At 44.0% G+C, this 21,100-nt stretch overlaps 1 protein-coding gene across 1 annotated transcript; it reads left to right on the top strand.

Annotated features, from left to right (window-relative positions):
• Positions 1 to 1,635: 1,635 nt before the first annotated feature.
• Positions 1,636 to 17,954, top strand: kank1a (KN motif and ankyrin repeat domains 1a). Its single transcript, XM_080003417.1, has 11 exons — positions 1,636 to 1,723; positions 2,542 to 5,217; positions 7,254 to 7,424; positions 9,996 to 10,104; positions 10,634 to 10,849; positions 11,247 to 11,334; positions 12,321 to 12,540; positions 14,859 to 15,001; positions 15,829 to 16,029; positions 16,817 to 16,915; positions 17,006 to 17,954. The coding sequence occupies exons 1-11, from the start codon at positions 1,714 to 1,716 to the stop codon at positions 17,066 to 17,068; spliced, it is 3,996 nt and encodes a 1,331-aa protein (XP_079859543.1). The 5' UTR covers positions 1,636 to 1,713; the 3' UTR covers positions 17,069 to 17,954.
• Positions 17,955 to 21,100: the final 3,146 nt, after the last annotated feature.

The following is a 21,100-nucleotide window of genomic DNA, read 5'->3' as shown; positions in this document are numbered from 1 at the left end:
CTTTCATCACTATTTATGACCAGTGCATTGTCTTGTGTCTTGTGTTGTTTGTTTAAAAGACTCACTGTGCACTTTGGCCAAATAACAAAAGCCTGCGGAGCATTGTTCTGCCGTGCTGTAACAGTGTACGTGTTGTGTAATCCCTGTCAATTTGACAATATAACAGCTGTGGATAAGCGGAGCGGCTCTGTGGCTCTTGTCGGTGTCGCTGCTGGCTCCCTGTCGCTCGCATGTGACCCCCTTTTCCGTCGTCACGTAGCGATGAGGTCACGGCTCAGCTGTTCAGGGTCTCCGTGCCGCGGTCTGTCGCTCCGCCCGCCGTGACATGTGTCTGTTGTGCTGTTCGGCAACTCGTGCCAGGGGAGAGTCCTGCACCCCGGCACGGCGCTAGAAGGTGACACTGTGGGCCTATAAGAGTATATACTTATGCCACGAAGATCAGGATGTACTTATTTCAGGTCCCCACGAGCCTTTTGCATTTCATATACACTTGTTGGAATACTTGCTCTATTCACCCGCGGAAGGAACAGGTTACAGCAGCTCACATCAAAACAATAGGCAGTAATAATAATGAAGTAATAATAAGAAGAATTGAAGAAAATCAGCTGTGTGTGCGATAAAGAATAGAACAAAAAAAAATAAGAAAAATAAATAGCAGCCATAAAAATAACAACCAGAATAATTAAACATAGAAAATACTAATATACATGAAATTTTGGCAATAAACAAAATAAATTAACAAACTAACGACTGTATCGACAATTTGTACAAAAAATAAGTTTGGAAACATATATCAAATAAGACTTTTTATCTTACAAAGTTGTTTGATGTTTCCTATAACTTAAACTAGTGTAAATACAAAGTCTTCGTTTTTATCATTATTATATTTGGTTGAGTCGCACTGTTTTGCTGCCGTGCCACCTGAATTTCCCCCCCGGGGGGGGCTAAGTCTTGTCTCTCTCATGTCTTCACTTTATTGAAACAGGCCTTTCTTGAAAAGTAAATCCAACAGGAATGGTGGTACCTCGCAGCACTAGAGCAATCAAACCCTGTGTTGTTAAGAGCATAATGTGACTTGGGCCGCCTCGGGCTGAACAACATGACTCCTGTTTGGGTTGGGAAGTGGCCGGCCGAACGCCGCCCGGGATTGGAGGAGGCAGCCGGCCAATGGAGCGCCTGAGCAGTGCCCTGGCTGACTTTACACCAATAGTGGAATTTTTTCCCCCCCTTATGGAGTGAGCATTGGGAGAGAGAGAGAGAAGGGGGAGAGAGGAAGAGAGAGTGGACCCACTGTGGAGAGAACACGGCTCCCTGGCTCCTGCAGCCTGTTCCATTATATCCTGTCCCACGGTACACTGGACAGAGGGGGGCGTAGGAAAAAAGGGGAATACAATTATTTCACTGAGGTAAGTGAAGCTTTAACAACAAGGCAGCGAGGTTGAAGCGGCCGGCTTAGCCTTGTAATTCTCTTGTTCTGTGTTTTGTTTTTTTTGTTGTTTTTTTGGGGGGGGGGGGTTCATTTTAACCCGAAAGGAAGGGATTGAGCGGAGGACTAGAGAGTCAAAAGTAAGAGCGCTGCTGTTTATGTCAAGCCCATATTTGCTTTAGTCGGTCGGAGTTCCATGCATACCAAGAACAAGGCGCTGTGTTTTGCCAGCGCGGTGTGGACGTACGGGCTTCCAGTGGCCTGGAAAGTCATTTTTAACTGGATGTATGGAATTTGGTGTGTAATCAAATGGTTTTTAACAGATCCGTCTCGTCATCGTGGATCAGAAACATGTATGTTTGTCAGTTTTCTGGAAAAGGAAGTAGGGAATTTACTCCCTCAGACTGAATAACGTGCCTTCTGTTTAGATTTGTAAATCATATGGAAGTTGTCTCTGGAAAAGGGTTGTTCAAAGTGTTGTTCTAAGTGTTGTTCTGTTCGCGTGGATGGATTTTGGACTGGCGACTATTGACTTTGCTTTCACTTATCTTTGTTATCTCTGATCTGTAAACAAGAAGGGGATATTGCAGGTCGGCCGGCTGTCACAAATGAGACGCGCTGATTTATCATTTCGTAAAGGCAAGGTTGGATAACATTAATTCTAACTGGCTTGTTTTCGGGGATTTTAGAAAACAACGTCACGTCAGTTACCGGATTCTCGCTGTTTTCCATGTGATGACTATTCCAGTAGTAGTGCTGCTGTCCATTGGAATTCTTGCAGACGTGACTTCACAGATTACTGCTCTTGCTTTTCTGGCAGAAACATTTCAAACACTTAAGTCGTGTTTCTACTCGCACGGGGAAATTAGGGCGATTGTGTGAGGAAACGCATGGTTAGTTAAAGCTGGCACTCAAGCTGTTCACTCAATGGGTTGAGGAGTTGAGGAGAAAATAAACACTTTCTCAATTAGGAGACACTTTGTTTTGTATATATTAAAAAAAAAAACAGTATTTGAAATGTAGGGAGATATTTCACAAATTCACTCCAAAATAAAATTATTATAAATTGATTTCCTTATTTGTTTGTTTCTTTTGTTTGTTTTTCTTCTCTGCAGAAAGAGGACAGAGATGCCCGAGCACAGAGGACGAGAAGGCTTCTGTGGCCCCCTACTATGTTGAAACGCCTTATGGATATCAGCTAGACCTGGACTTCCTCAAGTATGTGGATGACATTGAGCGGGGAAACACCATTAAGAAGCTCAGCATTCAGAGGAAGCCCAAAGTGGCCAAACCCGTAGCGGTGCCTCGGGGCAGCGCCGGCGGGGGCAGCACTCAGGCTGAATGGACCTCCACAGATTCCCTGTCCTCCTCTAACAGCGAAGACAACAAGCAGTCCCCGGTGTTCTTCACCTCCAGGCCCCTGGCTGCTCCACCACTCACTCCAACGCTGAGAAGGGGAGCCACGACCTATGAGCAACCCCCACAGCAATCCTGTCTGACTGCTTCGGAGCCCAAGCAGCTCCTGCCACCTCCATCACCTAGGGTTCCCCCTCGACACAATCTTCAAGTAGAGAAGACCCTCATGGAGACCCGGCGGAGACTGGAACAGGAGCGGCTGCTCATGCAGCCTCACAATGAGCCCATTGCTCCCCGTCGTCGCCTTGCCAGTTTTGGAGGCATGGGATCCAACAGCTCCTTGTCCTCCTTCTCCGGCTCTCTGGTCGCAAGCCAGATCTCACCTAGTGGCCTTCAACCTCTGAGCCTTAATGGCCACCCCCCTAATGGAGATTACAACGCTTACTACCCAACATCAATGGGAAGCTCTATCCGCCACAGTCCCTTGAGTAGTGGTATGACAACTCCGGTAACTAATGTCAGTCCAGTGCACCTTCAGCACATCCGGGAGCAGATGGTGGTGGCCCTCAAGAGGCTGAAAGAGCTGGAGGGTCAAGTGAAAACCATCCCCATCTTGCAGGTTAAGATAGCAGTGCTACAAGAAGAGAAAAGGCAGCTGACTGCCCAGTCCAAGAACCAGGCTCCCACAGGTTTCCGCAAGCGTTCCTACAGTGTTGGCAGTGCTGATCAGCTGGAGAGCCAGAGCGCCATCCAGAGGGACACGGAGCTGCACATCACGGAGCCTGAAGCCCAGGAGCAGAATGTCCAGCAGCTGGAGGAGTTCAGACGCCTGGCTGCTGAGGTCCAAGCCCTAGAGAAGAAGACGGAGGACAACAACTGCTCTGAAATCCGACAAAGGCAACCAACGGTCACACCAAACTCACTCAACTCAACTCACCAGCACTCAATTGGTGTTGGTACTGATGAAAATATGAACAACCTCACCAGTAAGGTAAAGGCGAACTCTTCCTTCCGAGATGCAGGAGTTATGACTGAGCGGCAGGAGACTCGCAGTGCTGGGGTGGGTGTGACGGAGGCCATGCTGGGCATGACAAGTGAAGCTGAGAAAGAGATAGAGCTCCAGCAGCAGTCCATTGACTCACTGAAAGAGAAAATATACTGCCTGGAGGTGCAGCTGAAAGAAACCACTCACCAAATGGAGATGGGCAAGCTGAAATTGGAGCTCCAAGCTGCTGGTGGATCCAACAAGAAGAAAGTGGACAAAGGTTGCATGGCTAGGCCGGAAATGTACAATGCCTGTGTGGAGGCTAAAGTTCAGACGCAGAGCCTGGGAGTGGGCAATCATTTGGAGTCATTAGCAGCCAGCACAGCTAAGAGTCCCCACACCAACACAGTTGGAGTTTCCTGTCAGCCCATTGTGCACAGTATTGCCGTAGGTCCAGAAGTGCCTATCGATAGGTGGGTAGTTCATGAGAGAGTGGAGGTGAAAGACCAAAGTGTGGGGAGACGGGTGGATGTGTGCCACCAGAGAATAGGGGTGGAGCTGAATGTCTGCGAGGTGGGAGTCAACACTGAGGAATCGGTGGACAACCTGGCTACCTGTAAACCTGTGACCGAGTGGCCAAAGGAGTCTAGATCGGTCGGCTGTGGAGACTGTTCCGTGGACGTGGTCGTAAGTCCTGTAAAAGAGTTGGTGTCTCAAGGAACCAATCCTGACTTGGTTAGAAAATTGGACTCTGGCGTAATGGTCACCCCTGAGTCGGTTTCTCAACACACCAACACTGAGATGGAAGTCGTCAGCAAGTCCACCAACACAAAAACATCTGTCTTTGCTGACTCTTTCACAAACACAGCATTGGTAACTTGTGATAAGCACACCAGCACTGTGATGACTGAAACTCGGACCATTGGGGCTGGGGAAGGACTTGTGAAAGACATTCAGGCTACAGCAAAGAGACGTTCCATCGCTGTGGGAACCACCACAGAGGTGGACGGGTCTCTTGGCCAGTCATCCTCAATCAGAACCAAAGACTGTGGGGTGGGACCGGTTAGCGTTCACCAGAATTTCCTGGTCGGGTTAAAAACCAGGAACATAGCCTGCGGCCCCTCCCAGCCATCAGGATGTTTTGAAAGCAGCAGCAGTGGAGAGACTATGGAGACCAGGGTTCAGGCTGCACCAGTGGACGCCCAGCCCCAGGGCTCTGCGGGACTGGACCACTACATCGAGAGGGTGCAGAAGCTGCTGCAGGAGCAGCAAATGCTGCTGGCGGAAAATTACAGCGAGCTTGCGGACGCCTTCGGACAGCCCCAAACTCAGTTTGGCTCCATCAATAGCCAGCTGGTCAACACCCTGTCCTCCATCAACTCCGTGATGAAGTATGGAAGCTCTGAAGACATCCTGACGCTGCAGTCAGACTCTGTAGCCCTCCAAAAAGGTGAGTGTTGGACATCTCCAGCCTTCAGCATGCTGATAGATTGCACACATTTTGTCACAATCAAAATGATGGTTTTTTTCTTTACAAATACTAGATTTCATATAAGCAATTGAGAAAGCTATGGAACGTTTTTGTTTTTTGTTTCATTTACACACGCACAGAAACAGTTGGCTCAAGCTCAGCTGTGAAATATATTGCTTAACCGACATAGCTGATGAGCAGGGAGTGAAGAATTTACTGCCTACAGGGGGGAGAGAGTGCAGCTCTCAGGAAAGGACATTGTGATTTCATCAGGTTTATTGCTGTTTTCTCCTGGGCTGTTGACGAGTCGATATTCAATGTAGGGTCCAAGCGCAACGTCTCACTCTCACTCAAGCTGTCCCATCCAGGCAGAAAATTCAAAAAGTCCGAACCACAAAAAAACAATCCATGCCCTAAAATGAGTCCATATAAACAATCTGAAATAGCCGAGACATGAACGTGGAGCAGGAGTCTACCAGAGACCCCTGCGTGGAGTAGCTCGTTGGGTGTGGGCCGGGGTTTGAACAGTGCATGTGTAAACTGACGCCCAGTGGGTTCGAGACAGGCCAGAGTTATCGCTTGACACCAAAAAATGCGGCGGGGGCTTTGGATTTGAACCAACAATGAGCTCATTTTATTTGGGACCCAGTAGCGTCGCACCAATTGGCCACTTGTTGTTTTTGCCCCCACCCCCCTCCCCCCCTTCCCGCTCTCGCCCCGGCGCGGCTGCTGATTCATGGCTCCCGGCTCATTACATAACTTCACCAGGCCAACACGGTGCGTGAGGGTCTGTCTGTCGTCCGGGCGGTTTTGTTTTTGGTCCGATACTGGCCTCTCTTGGATTATGAAATTATGAAAACGAAGAAGTAAAGTGAAGTGCTGTTCAAGTTACTCCTTTGGTGCAGCAGTGGTGCACAGCATCGGGGCTATTACAGGGACGGCTTCAAAACCATTTCTATATAGTTAATACATTGTAATATATTGTATGAAAGCAGTTTCCTAAAATGTAAAATTAAAGATTACATTTAAAAAAAAATTAAGATTAAAAGATAAATGATTAAGACTACGCTCCCTTGTTCATAATTAAAACCATATACGAATATTTACTCTTATTTATATATATATATATATATATATATATATATATATATATATATATATATATATATATATATATATATATATATATATATATATATATAGTCTATATAAATACGTTTATTAAAATTGAACATGCTAGATCGCTCAAGCTACTCAGTATTTTTCCTTTTTTTATGTCCCAATTTATATTTTTAATACAGTAAAACTAAGCAGATGTTGTGTCGTTGTATTCCAGATATTTGTTCATAGACATTTATATTCAGCTGGGAAACTTGTCGAGTACGTTTGTGTTTGTGACTGACTGGAACTTCTACTAAAGTCCTACATTACACTACAGCTCTAGATACAGTATGTTCGAATATTGAAGGAACATGATGTGTCCTTAGCCTCAGAACGTGCTTATGTTAAAAAAAAAAAAAGAAAACACTACCCATGGCTGGGCTGTATAACCGGTATAGCACACCTCACTTATACACACAAAGGTTTGTTTTTCCAATACCATCATCAACCCTATGCTATTGCTTTGCTTTGTATTGTTCATGAAATGAAACTGTGTATAAAGAATTTGCAATTTAACCTGGAGGTGACCTAAGAATAACTTTTTTTTTTATTACAAGAAATGCAATGAAATGTAATTTATAAATTGGAAAAAAGTAGAATTTGGTTTACTTTTTACCTAGTTTATTTTTATTATTGTAAAACCCACTGTCAACCAACACTGTCAATACTTTCATGCAGTCATATAGGTACAAAACATTTTAAATTTTATACAGGTATAAAATAGAAATGAAAACCCTTATAATGGTCACCTCTTACTGCAAATGGAAACTTGGGTGCTTGGGATTAAAAGTCGTTTTGATAAAAACCTTCATCTCTCTGTTCCTTATCTTCATCCATCTCCCTCCTCCTTGCAGAAACCTGCGCGTCGCAGAGCATTCACACAGAGTTCTCTCAGACTGAAGTGACCACGTCGTCTTTGTCCACAGCGGCGGGCGGCGCTGCTTCGGCCCCCGCTCAGCGGCAGCAAACCAGCCTGGCGGAGCAGAAGAGCCGCATGGACCAGCAGATGTCCACGGCGCTGCACGGTACGGCTACCCTGTTTTGTTTTGTTTTTTTGTTTGTTTGTTTTTTTCAGAACCAGAATTATGCTTTATTGGCCACACAAAGAAATTTGACTCCGGTTTTCAACGACTCCCTTCTGGTAGAACAACGGTAAAGAAAATGTTAAAAATAATAATAATAATAATAATAATAATAATAATAATAAAATAAAGCAATATTTGAGAAAAATATTTACTGAAATAACATACAATCATAATTTCTTCATACAGTGGTACCTCAACTTACGACTAATTGGTTCTATAAGAACGGTCGTATGTCAAAACAGTCGTATGTCGAAGCAATTTTTACCATATAAATGATGAAATCATGAAGGGTGAAAATAAACAAAATACACAGTACAAACAGTAAATATGAAAAAAATATCGATAAGCCACGAACTACGTGCACACACGATGTAGGTCGCCTGCTGACTGACTGCTGGCTGACTGACTGCTGGCTGACTGACTGAGTGACTGGCTACTGACTGACGGACTGGCTGCTGACTGGCTGCTTACTGGCCGCCAACGTGCCAACTGCAAATTTGCACCGTCGTATCTTGGAGCAGTCGGTCGCAAGTCGATACAAATTTTCGCGACTATCGCTGCTGGTATCTTGGCTTAGTCGTAAGTAGATGCAGTCGTAAGTCGAGGTACCACTGTATTACTTAATAATAACATTAGTAGTAATAATGCATTTAATTTATAAAGCGCTTTTCTCAGAACACAATTAAGTAAAAACAGATCATGAAAACAACCCCAGATCTTAAAAAAAAAAAAAAAAAAAAATGAAAATCTTGTGATTTGTGAAGGCCTGGCAACCATCAGCAAACCTGGCAAAGCAACAAACACTTTCTGAGACATCTTGGTATAACGCTGGTATTTTATTTATAATGTTTGTGGGTGGGAGGATATTTTTAAAAATGATAGATGTGGGCAGTGAAGGAAGGTGTAATAGATCAGTAAAAGAAGAGCTGAACATCAGGATGAAACATGAGACTAATCCATCTGCACAGCTGACACTTAAGAGTCAATTCTCATGAAACCGCCATAAATCATGTCCAAAATGAATTGATACACATTATTCCGGAGACTGTGAAATGATTCATTAAAAAGTGCACGACGCCTACTATGTGGCCAACTTAGTTGGTTTTTAACTATGACATCATTTGAGTGTTATTTTCTGTGCTTTACTTGTCAGAAAATGAATTACCGTAACAATGTAGAATCTCATTTATTTTTGAGAGAATTCTAACTTGTTATTCATTTTAAACGCCACAAATGAAAGAGTAGTGAGGGGATGTAGTGATGGCGTTGATATGTTTCCAGCAGCATTGTGTGTTCCCCCAAGTTTATTCATTACCGTGACAGCCGTCTTTATTTGTCCGGGCGTGTTACGGTAATACAAGTAGTTAAAAACAAATGAGCGGGCCATATGGTGGTATAGTGCGTATGGATTCATTTGGGACATGTTTTATGGTGGTTGGATGAGAGCCACCCGATGGCAGCCCCGACCCTCACGTGCGTGGGGGCGGGCGGAGCGCAGCGCCTCGGGTACCTGTGCTGCAACACGTGTGAACTCCGACGGCCGGTAATAGCAGCGGCACATGCAGTCTGAGATCCTGGCGCGTGTCGACCGTCCCTGGAAAATATGAGGAAGCCGGCGGCTCCGGCACCCCCGGGCCGCTCGCACTCCCACCTGCCCAGACGCCGGAGGATATGCACGTACTGCACAGACGTGAAGGGAAAAAGCTCTGAACAAAGCAACGGGCGTGAAGACATGGCCGCTCCGCCGGGGGCAGGTCTTGGCAGATACCCCGACGGCGCTGGCCCGCCGCTGGTATTTTGGTTTTGCGAGGCCTGTACTTAAAATGATTGGGATGCCTCTGGGTTTGGGGCAGCTTCCCGTGCCAGACTCAATGATAACTTTGAGGAAGAAGAAGAAGGAGAAAAAAAGAAAAAAAAAGAATTTGGATAAAGACGCATATTGTCCGGTGTCCACTTCCTGCCATAGTTCTTGAACCTGTTGAATATTAGTCGTCTTATTTGGTTTTGACTTTGAATGAACAAGACACTATGAGTTTATCGCCTTATAAGACATGATTACCTAATGCAGAAGAGCTGTCCATTGACATTGAACATTGAAACATAAAGATATGGTTAGACTGTTAATTTGCCTCGACCCAACTGATGGAAATTCACCGTTCACATTCTATTTGACATTCCGAGCATTGTTTTGAAATTCCTATTCGATTATTGGGGAATCGTACTATTTTACAAAACAAAAGCGGTCTGCTCAAATATTATATGTATAAATTCTGCAATTGCCTTTTAATGAACTTTAAATACTTTGTTAATATTTAAACGAATTCATTAAACTATGGGATGTATATTATCTTATTGATAGTTCACTCCGGCTGAACTTTTTCCTGCCTTGTAGATTTATTATTATTTATTTTTCCTAAAGAGCGTTTGTGGACCACGATGCCTGCCCTCTGGTCCGTGGATTATATATCAAAGTTAGATTTAGCTTTAATATTTTGCTCCTGTCCCCTTCAGGCCAGCCATGCAGCCAGAGCACCCTGAAATCCATCATGAAAAAGAAAGATGGCCGAACAAGCGCCAATGGCACCAAGAAGAACCTGCAGTTTGTTGGAGTGAACGGAGGGTGAGTCTGCACATTCACTCACGGACGATGATTTCATGCTTTTCTCCTTTTTTATTTTATTTTATTAAAATTGTTTTATTTCAAGAGGCCCCTGTTAAAGAAATGCAGCACACAACAAAAAAAAAAATATATATAAATATATATAAATATATATAAATATATATATATATATATATACATATACACATACATACATACATACATATACATATATATATATATATATACACATACATATATATATATATATACACATACATACATACATACATACATATACATATATATAAACATGAATATATCAAAACATTGACTGTTCATATTGAACCAGGTCACCAATTCTTTAAAATCTGAAATTATAAATGAATTCGTAATTCTAAAGTAAATGTATAATATGATTATTGAGGGCCATAGTATTTTATACTTTTCGTTTTTAAGATTCATCTGGTCTCCTGGATCATCCGCACGTTTTATCTGAGCGCAGAGAATTCTGAGCCTCGATTTTGATTTGTCGCCCCCGCCGGTCCAGGTATGAAACCACGTCGAGCGACGACTCCAGCTCCGAGGAGAGCAGCTCCTCTGGGTCGGAGGAGGAAGACGAGGAAGAGAAGGAGTGCGGCGGAAAGGAGGAAAACCGGGAAGTGGAGGGGGAGAAGTCCGGCGAGGATTTCCACAACGAGGGAGCGGTGGACGTGAACCGAGGTGGAGGAGAGGAAAGCGTGGAGGACGAGGATACGAGAGAGAGGTAACGGGGGAATGTGCTCGATCTTTGATCATTCCCTGTGCATTTAAATGTCCTGCACCGCCCGATAAACACTGGCACATAAAGTTCAACTACAGCTGTTATTGCAGGAGGGGTGTGGAGCAATTCTAATGAACTCGGTAGTACTCAAGTTTTAGAAAATAGACAGTTGACAAGTACACAAATAGACATACGCTTGGAAAAAGCAGCACTACTGAAAAATAGAGTTTAGCCATAGGTTCACAAGGTAGTAGAATTAAGTATTATAAATATTATTATTATTATTATTTTTTTTTTTATGAAATCTGAAACCGCATTAAATGATGTCCTGTATTCCATGTAAATGTCTTTCCAGTTCACCATTTATTTTGTCTTTTTGTGTTCAAAACACGATGTGAAGGTATGAGCTGAGTGAGAAGATGCTGGCAGCGTGCACCGTCCTCAAGCTGCATCTGGCTGAGCCCAAGGCTGTGAGCGGTAAAGATGTGGTGAGTGGCCCTCACGGTCTCCTCCGCAATGTTCCTGCCTGTATTTAACTTTTTATATTCTACTGTGTCGCTGGTGGAATCTGATGTTCTGATACTCTGTGGATCCAATGGGGCTTTGTAAAGTAGTTCTAAATACATGTTAGCACAGTAACCTCTTTGAAATATTATATAATGTTATTGTATTGTTATATTATAGTATTCCGTATTTTAATAGAATAGGGCTCACTATTGAGGGGGAAAAAAAACCCCAAATAACATGTGATTAAAGCCCCTTATAGAGGGGGTGTGTTATCTGAGTCCAGCGCCGAATTACGCAGGAATAACATCTAATGCTACCGGGGTAATTGTTGTCAGAATCACCGCTGATTCTCTAAATCCGGTCGAGGGGATTTGGGTTAATACTTCCTAATGCTGAAGAACATTTAGAGCATGACGCGTTTGAAAGAGCGGCCGGTGGACCAGGACTGAAAAACCATGGAGGGTGAAGCAACATAAGAAACAAATCAATTCAACCCTAGAATGCAAAATGCATGCATGTAAATAATGTCAAAATGACACGCATGATTGACATGTTGCCTTTTCAAGCATACATATTTTAATAAACTAAAATTCGAGGAATTCCTCAATTAAGACATTTTTTTTTTTTTTTCTTATGATATGAATTTTTTTTTTCATAATTAGTTTAATTAAATAATAATTTCATAATATTAGGTAACGCTTTATTAATGCCTGTATATACAAACCTATAAGTCAAAACAGAAGCCATTTTAGACCAAATATCTATAATGTAGGGTTACACCTCTAACAGAAGATACCATATCGATATGAAGATGAATACAAAGCACGACGCCATTAAAAAGCTCAAAACTCTCAAATGTTGGACAAATAAGCATGAGTAAAATAAAACTGCAAAACAACAACATAAAAGCAGCCACGATGATGGCTTATGACTCGGTGGTAACCATGGAAACCTCGCTTGTCCCCAGAGGGCCTGTCTGAACACAGTGCAGCACGAGTGGTTCCGCGTGTCCAGCCAGAAGGCGGCGCTCGCGGCCATGGTGGAGGACTTCCTGTCGGCCTTCGGCGCCGTGTCACCCGCTGTGCTGCGGCACATCGTCAACATGGCCGACGGCAACGGCAACACGGCGCTGCACTACAGCGTATCGCACTCCAACTTCCAGGTGGTGAAGAAGCTGCTGGATGCTGGTGAGAGCCCCAAAAAAATTAAAACACCGGGGGTCAAATTCTTGGTCAATTTCCAATTTCAAGCTGTGGGGCTGGGTCATACTTTTTTCTTTAATTTTTATTTTTTTTACACTTTATTTTCACATTACGTTTTTATTTTACGTCTGTTAAACACATGTAATCACAAAACCTTTTTTATTTATGTTTATTGGTCTGAAAACATTAAATTAAAGTGCATGGATTAAATAAGCATTGGGATTAAAAGCAATTTTTTTTATATATTTAAATTTGCGTACCAGATTTAACTGTACATTATAAAGGTGAAGTGGGCTGCATTGAATTGTCTCGTTGACCAGATGTGGACCCCCGGGCCTGTGGTTTAGCAGCCCTGGTTCTGTGTATTAAATGATTCAATTGGATTGTCAAAACTGTCCGGAATTTGGGTTCTACAGTCAACAAATATTTTTACGATAAGCAAACACATTTTCAACTCATTTAAAGGAGCATGTTTTGATAAACCACCTTCAGCTTCCGTAGACGGCCGAGGGTAAACAAGTTGTCATCCACCCAATTGCCATGGCAACCGATATCAATAATCATCTCTTCACCCCCATTGCATGATGCCCCCCGCTCCACCCTGTCCTCCCTCCCTCTATCTCTCCGTCCTTCCTCCCCTCCGTCGCTCCGTCTCCCCGTCGCCACTGGTCCGGGACCTTCGCTCTCAAGGCTCAATAGACTGATGAGGTCCGGGACACTCTGGGGACTGAGGACCCTTTTGTCTCCCTCCCCCGGGTCCCTTTGTGGCCCCCGTCCCGCCCCGCCCTCCCGGGTCCATTGTAGCCTTTGTCCCCGGCCGGTCCCTCGCCCTTCTCTTCTTGCCTCACCCCCCACGAGGCCGGCCCCCGTGCTTGCTTCACCCTCCTCTACATTCGGCTTCCGGTTCTGATGCATCTGTTTGATTTGACCACATTGGATTAGATGGAGCAGCGCACAGCAAATATTAGGCAATAATAATAATAATACAATAATGAGGAACACTATGAAAATGGTACAATTTGGCGATAAACAATAACCAATAAGCCAAAAAATATAAATAATACACGTCTGTACTCACATTCTTACAAAAGTGGGAAATTGTGTACATTTACATAATAATAATAATAATAATAATAATAATAATAATAATAATGCGTTTTTATTGACAGTATAAAGCTTTTCTCAGAACTCAAAGCACTGTACAGTCAAGTAATATCAAATCAAATACAGTTACGACTTATACAAGGGAGAAAATTACGACATCGGGTAGATATAAAAATATATAAAAGAAAAAAAAAGAGATTAAAAGAAGTTATAACAGCTAATAACATAAGCTACAAAAAAAAAGAAATGAAGGCTGTAGGTGAGACGCCGGGTAGACGTTACTGGAATGCGGTGATAAAAAGAGGAGTCTGAGACGTTTTAAAGACATAATCTCCACATATGTATCAGGGGGAGAAACAGATGGATGGATACTTTATTGATCCTCGCAGGGAAATTGCAATGTCCCAGCAGCTCACATCAAAACAATAAGCATTAATAATAACAAACAATGGAATAAAATATGAAATCAGAATATATTATGTGGGGTCTAAAAAAGTGAAATATACAATAAAACCTCATATCTTTTAAATTGCAATAGAAACAATACAAATAGGGCAGGATATTGGAAAGGTAAACTTGGAAAACTAAAAGTTTAAAAAAGCTAAAAAAAAAACTAAAAATAAAAAAATAAAAATAAAACAGAATGAAGAACAAACCCCAAAAAAATCATCAGTAAAAAAACAAAAAACAAGTTAAGCATAAACACACACTTCCAGTATGTGTGTTTTCACCGCCCCCCCGTCTGGCCCCGGTCTCCCAGACCAAGCCCGAAGAGTCTCCACCCTCAGCTCTGAACGAGCTGAGGAGGGTGGCTGGGACGCTGCCTCCTGCTGCTGCTCCACCTGCTCCTCTGTCTCCTTCTTCTCCTCTTCCTCCTCCCCCTCCTCCTCTTCCTCCTCCCCACCTCATCCTCTTTCTCCTTCTTCCCCTCCGCCTCTTTCTCCTCTTCCTCCTTCTCTTCTTCCTCCTCATTCTTCTCTTCCTTCTCCTTTTCCTCCTCCTTCTCATTCAGGGTTTAGAACAAAGCCGTCTCAACTGGTCGTCTCTTCGTTTTTGTCGGGGAGGAGACGTGATTGACAGAGCAGCACATGTGTCATTTGTAAAGCATGTTGGCGACAGGCGACATGGGGGAGGGTTTCTGTTCCCACCACATGTAGCGCTGTCATTTACGTACGTTTGTGTGTGTGTGTGTGTCCCAGACGTGTGCAACGTGAACCAGCAGAACAAGGCGGGCTACACCCCCATCATGCTGGCGGCGCTGGCGGCCGTGGAGGCTCCCAAGGACATGCGCATCGTGGAGGAGCTGTTCAGCAAGGGGGACGTCAACGCCCGGGCCAGCCAGGTCAGAGCCGGGCGGGGTCTGGTGGTGGTGACGATGACGTAATAGCGACCTGTCACTGTTGGTCGCAAAAGGGGACGATGCACGGAGAAGTTATGAATTACGAAACAAATCTTCATGGAAATTGTCTCGCGTCCGAAACCTACGATCTGTGTTGGAGCTCATGTAGTTTGATTCCAAAACAACAGGAAATGTGTCGTCGCTGTCCCCAGGATGGTTTCAAATTTATTTAAAGCGCAAAAAATTTGTGCCATAAAGATATTTTTTCGAAGTGATGCTTTTTAGTTTGTACTTTTGGAAATCCCGCTACACATAAGTCTTATAAATAACAAAAATATGAAAAGGAAATACTGCCCCCACAGTAGACCTGGGTGGGGCTTTCACAACGCCACTAATTCTACTTTTTCCCTTTTTGGAAGGTTGTTTAAATTAATTTAGCTCCATAGTTAAGTGAGCTGCAATACTTTTGTAGTGTTGTAAAAATCCAGAATCCCTTTGAGCGAGCTGCAGAAAGGAAGTCCTAACCTGTTCCTTGGGAACGCATCTCACTTCTAAACCGTGCACTCAGACACAGGCATCACACTGAGTTTGTTGTTTCTCTTGTGCTGTATCATCCTGGCTTTTAAATTCTCTCGAACTCCATCACAACAGGAAGTGATGAGTTTACAGTGACGGTGCATTTGGCTTTGACGTTGATTAAAAGTTAAACTTATTATTTGTGCATATTTGAAGTAGCGAACCCCGTCGTATGGTGCTCCAGAGATGCAGTGCAGCATGAGATCTACGTTCCTCGACTAATGTTGCGCGTCTATACCACTTTTCGGGTGCAGGCGGGGCAGACGGGGCTGATGCTGGCGGTCAGCCACGGGCGGATGGACATGGTGCGGGCGCTGCTCGCTCAGGGCGCCGACGTCAACGTCCAGGACGACGAGGGCTCCACGGCGCTGATGTGCGCCAGCGAGCACGGACACGTGGAGATCGTCAAGCTGCTGCTGGCGCAGCCCGGCTGCGACGCCACGCTCAGCGACAGCGTGAGTACCGCGGGGGGCGGCTGCCCGGGCGGGGGGCGGGCGGGGGCGACTGCGAGCCGATGCTGCGTCCAAAATGGCGTACGTGAGGCGTTCCTGTTCTCGGACGTACGTCTGGCGCTCTGGGGGGTTGTCATGACGACGCGTTTGCCGGAGTCCTCCCCTCACGAGGCGCGATGGGATGCACAGCGTTTACAGACTGCGATGTTTTACCGGATGGAGAACGTGGTCCTGGTGCTTTCTACATACTTCTTGGATGCATTCTATGGGTTTCGACGAAAACCGCACACGTAACGGCGAGCTTCATGGTCTGCTAGTGCGGCCATTTTGCATGCGGCTTAAGAGACGGGTGTGGTTCACATCTCTCTTTTGGAATCTGAGCTCAGATGATCCGCGGTCAGGTCCAAAGGTCATTTTTTAAATTTTTATTTGGAATTAATTACTGCTGCTGGGAAGCGGACCTTGGGTAAAGATCAAGGAGGAGTTCTTTATATGCAGAGAACAAATTAGGGCATTACAGCAGAGGGAGTAATCCCAGTTCAGGAAAGACAAAACTGTTTCCAAAAATAAGTAAATGGAACTAAAATTGATTCCAATTTTAGAGTCTGATTATTTTGTGTAGTAGCTCTCTGAATAACAAATAACCTAAATTTAACCAAAAGGTTGGAGTCACAACCATCAGCCGTAGCAACTTCCTGTTTTTTTTTTTTCTAAAAAAAATGAAGAGTTTTTAATAAAATAAAATTCCCAATCCCCTCCCCCGGCTCTGCATCCCCACCTCTCATTTCAGGATGAGAGCAGCGCTCTGTCCATCGCTCTGGAAGCGGGACACAAGGACATCGCCGTGCTGCTGTACGCGCACGTCAACTTCTCCAAAGCCCAATCCCCGGTTGGTTTCTTCGGCTCCGCCTTCCAGTCAAAATGTAACGCCACACTTGTTTATTTTTTTAACCCCGTGTTCCGCCGCCGTGTGTTTCAGGGGACCCCGCGCCTCGGCAGGAAGACGTCTCCCAGTCCCACCAGGAGGGGAATGTTCGACTAAACAAAGAAACAGACAGACCCCCAAATCCAAAATGCTGCTATTGGTTCTCCCTCACACGCCCACAAACCCACAAAATGACCGTTTTCTCTCTTTTCTTTTATCTTGTATAAATATGCAGATTTTTCCTTTATGACGAGTCCAAAGTGGCCTTTGAGAATGAATGTATCGACCTGATTGGAGCCGGACAGCGATGGTGTAATAAATAAAGTATTTTTTATTTTTTTTTGGGGGGGTGTAACTGTCTCTTTTTTCATTATTATTATTATTATTATTATCATCATCATCGTCACCGTTTTCATAAATGTGAAACGCATCACAGGAGAAGCCCAGAAAGAATTTAAACATCCAAAACCCTCTGTGTGGAAAAACTTTAACATCCCATTTATTTTGTTTTTGTTTTGTTTTGGGTTTTTTTTTTTTTTTTGTTTTTTTTGGGGGGTGTGTTAAGGCCCGTTTGCCCCCAGTGCACCAAGCTCCATTCACAGCCTACGTTGAGGAAGCATCAGTAAATAAATGTAACTGTAGACCGCAGAAATTATACTTTTATACAAATCCTTTGTATCTATTTAAAAAAAAAAAAGAAAAACAAATCTCAGTATTTTGAATATTTCAATATTTCCTTTTACGTAACAATACATGAAGTTATATATTTATCAAGGTATAGTTTTAATACAGATCTATGTATTTCATTGTATATACTTTGTTCATTAGAGAGATTCTAGTTTTCTTTTTTTTTTTCTTTTTTTTGGCATTTTGAGTCCAGTTTCTGTCAGTGTCGTGTCTCATGTGCTGTCCCTTCACTAGCGTTGGATTAAGGTACCGATTCTCATCCTGACCGGATCAATAACGTGCCTGAGTTTTTGCCATACCACCATTAAACATCAAATAAAATTAAACTCACTTGTCTTGCCTCTGTGAATAAAGCTGCAAAAATGCCCAGAATCCATAGACCGACCTCCGCGTTTACATCTCGTTATCTCCATTTTTGATGGTGTCCCGATCAAATACAGACACGCACCAGGGTGAGTTACAACAACAAACCCTGGTTTGGCGCCAAGGTGGGGCGGCTTCGTTTGGGGAAAAGGAGGAGGCATAAAGAGTGGCGACGGGGGTTGGCTTTAAAGTGGGGAAACGCGTCCGGCAAGGCGGTGACGGAAACCAGACGGCGCTGTTCCGAGAAGTTGGAACGGCGCTTCTCAACCGACAACTCCACTTCAGTTTGGAGAAATCTGAAGCGGATCAGCTACAAACCCAAACCTTCCCACGCCCTGAACCACTTCCAACTTGGAGATGAACCGAATGGGTTCGGGTCTCGTTCTGTGCCATTTGAAAGACAAAGGGCCAGTTCGGACTCCGTCTCCCAGCCCCAGCACCTCCACCCAACCCCCACCCACCACCAAGGTCTTCATCAGAGACTCCCGAATCATCCAGCCTGACCCCGCCCATCACACCTCTCTCTCGCTCGCTCTCTCTATTCAGGAGAGAGAGGTCAACAGGCTCTTCAAAGGACAGAACCCCCGCAAGGCGGCTCGACCAGATGCTGTCTCACCCTCCGCGCTGAAACACCGTGCGCACCAACTGTCCAGGGTGTTCAGAGCCGTTTTTCAACACCTCGGCGGAGGCCTGCTGGGTGCCCGCCTGCTTCAAAGCCTCCACCACCATCCCCGCCCCAAAAGGATCCACCGAGGATCAGGGGTCTCGATGACGACCGACTCGTCGCGCAGGCCTCTGTGGTGGTGAAGCCTTGGCCCTCATCAAGAAGCCCCCCGGCAGAGGATGTACTTCCTGCGGTAGCTGAAGAAACTCAACGCGGCGCGGGCAATGGTGGTGCACTTTCACAGCGCCGTCACCGAGTCCATCCCCACCTCCTCCATGAGCGTCTGGTTCGCTGCTGCCCCCACGATGGACGAGGGCGGGCTGCAGCGGATCGTCGGTTCAGCAGGGGTGGCGATGGGCTGCAACCTTCCTCCCCTCCAGGACCCGCTCGCCTCCAGGACCTTGAGAGGCGGGCGGGGAAGATTGCAGCCCACCATCCTCATCTCGGACACTCCCTTTTTGAGACTCTGCCATCGAGCGCAGGGTTGCGGTTGAGGTTTCCATCAGGACCAAAACCTCGAGCCACGAGAGGAGTTTCGACACCAGGGCTGTGGTCCTCTGCCCCCCCCCCCCCTTGGGAAATAATGTACATGCCATAACACTGGTGTTAAACTGTACATACTGTAATAAGATAGTTAGCACATAGTAATTTCTTTCATAAAACCTGAAGCAATTTCATATTTATTTTTATTTAATATTCAATAATATAATTTCAATTTATTTATTTGCATTCATATCTCAGTTTTTAATGTCATATGTTTTAGCCTCCTAACTGTGGTGTCCATGGTGTTGCAGGCATCTTTAGTGATTCCCTGTGCTCTTGTGCCCTCTGCTGTAAGGAAATTGAACTTTCCCTGCTGAATATTCCTGGTAACACAGGTCAGGGGTCACCCCCTTGGTAAAAAATCTGGCTGTATATATATCAACGATATACGACGAAAAAACATGTATGGAAAAACAAAGTATGATCGTGCTGTGGATCATCTGCATGTCCTTTGGGGACCTTCAGGGGGTAGCACGCCACAGTTTGGAGACCCCTGGCCTAGGTTATCAGTTTTTGCCTACACACTGAAAGTGAATGCTTGGACAAAAGCATCAAAACCTTAACTTCTGTATCCATGCCTGAAACAAAGGAACCAAAAGTATAAACATGTATCCTGCTTTAACTGCGCTTTGTTTGGTACTGTACTCTAATTCTACTATTCTTTGTGTGTTTTTGTTGTTGCAATGGCAAAAAAAGGCTGTATACAGTGTGTGTGTGTGTGTGTGTGTGTGTGTGTGTGTATATATATATATATATATATATATATATATATGTATGTGTATATGTATGTGTATATACATATATTTCTATATACGGTTTTTTTTTCTGATGCCTTTCTAATTGTCTTTTCCTTGGAATTTGAAAGGTGAAAAGGTTTCCAAAGCACCAAAGACAGCATGTTCTGTGTAAAGTGCATCAGGGTGTTTGCTGGTGCATGTGTGAATCACTTTGTTGCAAAAAAAACAACAAACCTTTTTGAAGAAAAGGGTTGTTAGGCTTTCGCTGCAGGGTTTAATTTGAACATAGAAGTGAGATGTTATTTGGCTTGTGTGCGCAGTTTTGACAAGATGAACCAAATAACAAGCAACAAGTGTGCAAAGGGACTGCAAAAAAAACCTATATAAACTGAGGAGTTTATTATAACTATATTTTGGTTAATTATTATTGTTATTATTTGCGTTTCTATATTGCGGACTCACTTGTTGTGTTGTTATTTTTATCATAACCCAACCTAAATAGAAAGGTGAAAGCCGGTTGTGGCGTCATCACCGACCTCTTCATTACCTCGTCATTCTCGTGACCTTTTCACAGTAGTTTATTATTATTTATTTTGAGAATATGCAAAATATAAACAAACAAACAAGGCCACATTTCCATGTCTTATTCAACAAAAATCTCCTGCCTCGGGTTGAGCAAGGACAAAACCAAATACAAGATAAAAAAAAAAATAATAATGATTTTTTAAAAAGGTAAGAATATGAACTAAAAATAGGGCTGTCACAACAATTCCAGTAAAGAAATCAAATGAAGGGACCTTTCTACAGTCAAAGGAGTGATTTTAAAGGAGGGGGGTTGTTTTATACGTCTCAGTTGGTTGGTTCAGCCAGGCCTCCTGATTGGTAACTTTCCACTTCCCCCACTTCCACTCCCACTGGGTTTAATAGACGAAGGTTGCAGGATGATAAATTATGTTTCAGTGTGTTCATATCATTTAATATGATGCATTCACAGGATATTTTATGTACTATTTTATTACTGTTATTTTAAGTGTCCTTGGCTTCATTAAAATGTGCGTATAAAGTTGTTTTTATCATTATTATTATTATTATTATCACCACCAACCAAAAAGTTCCCTATATACAGTATGTTCAGTGTCATTAGATTGAAGTAGT

The sequence above is a fragment of the Zeus faber genome, assembly GCF_960531495.2.
Source record: "Zeus faber genome assembly, chromosome: 7".
Lineage (NCBI taxonomy): Eukaryota > Metazoa > Chordata > Actinopteri > Zeiformes > Zeidae > Zeus > Zeus faber.
This window is presented reverse-complemented; position numbering and strand designations above follow the sequence as displayed.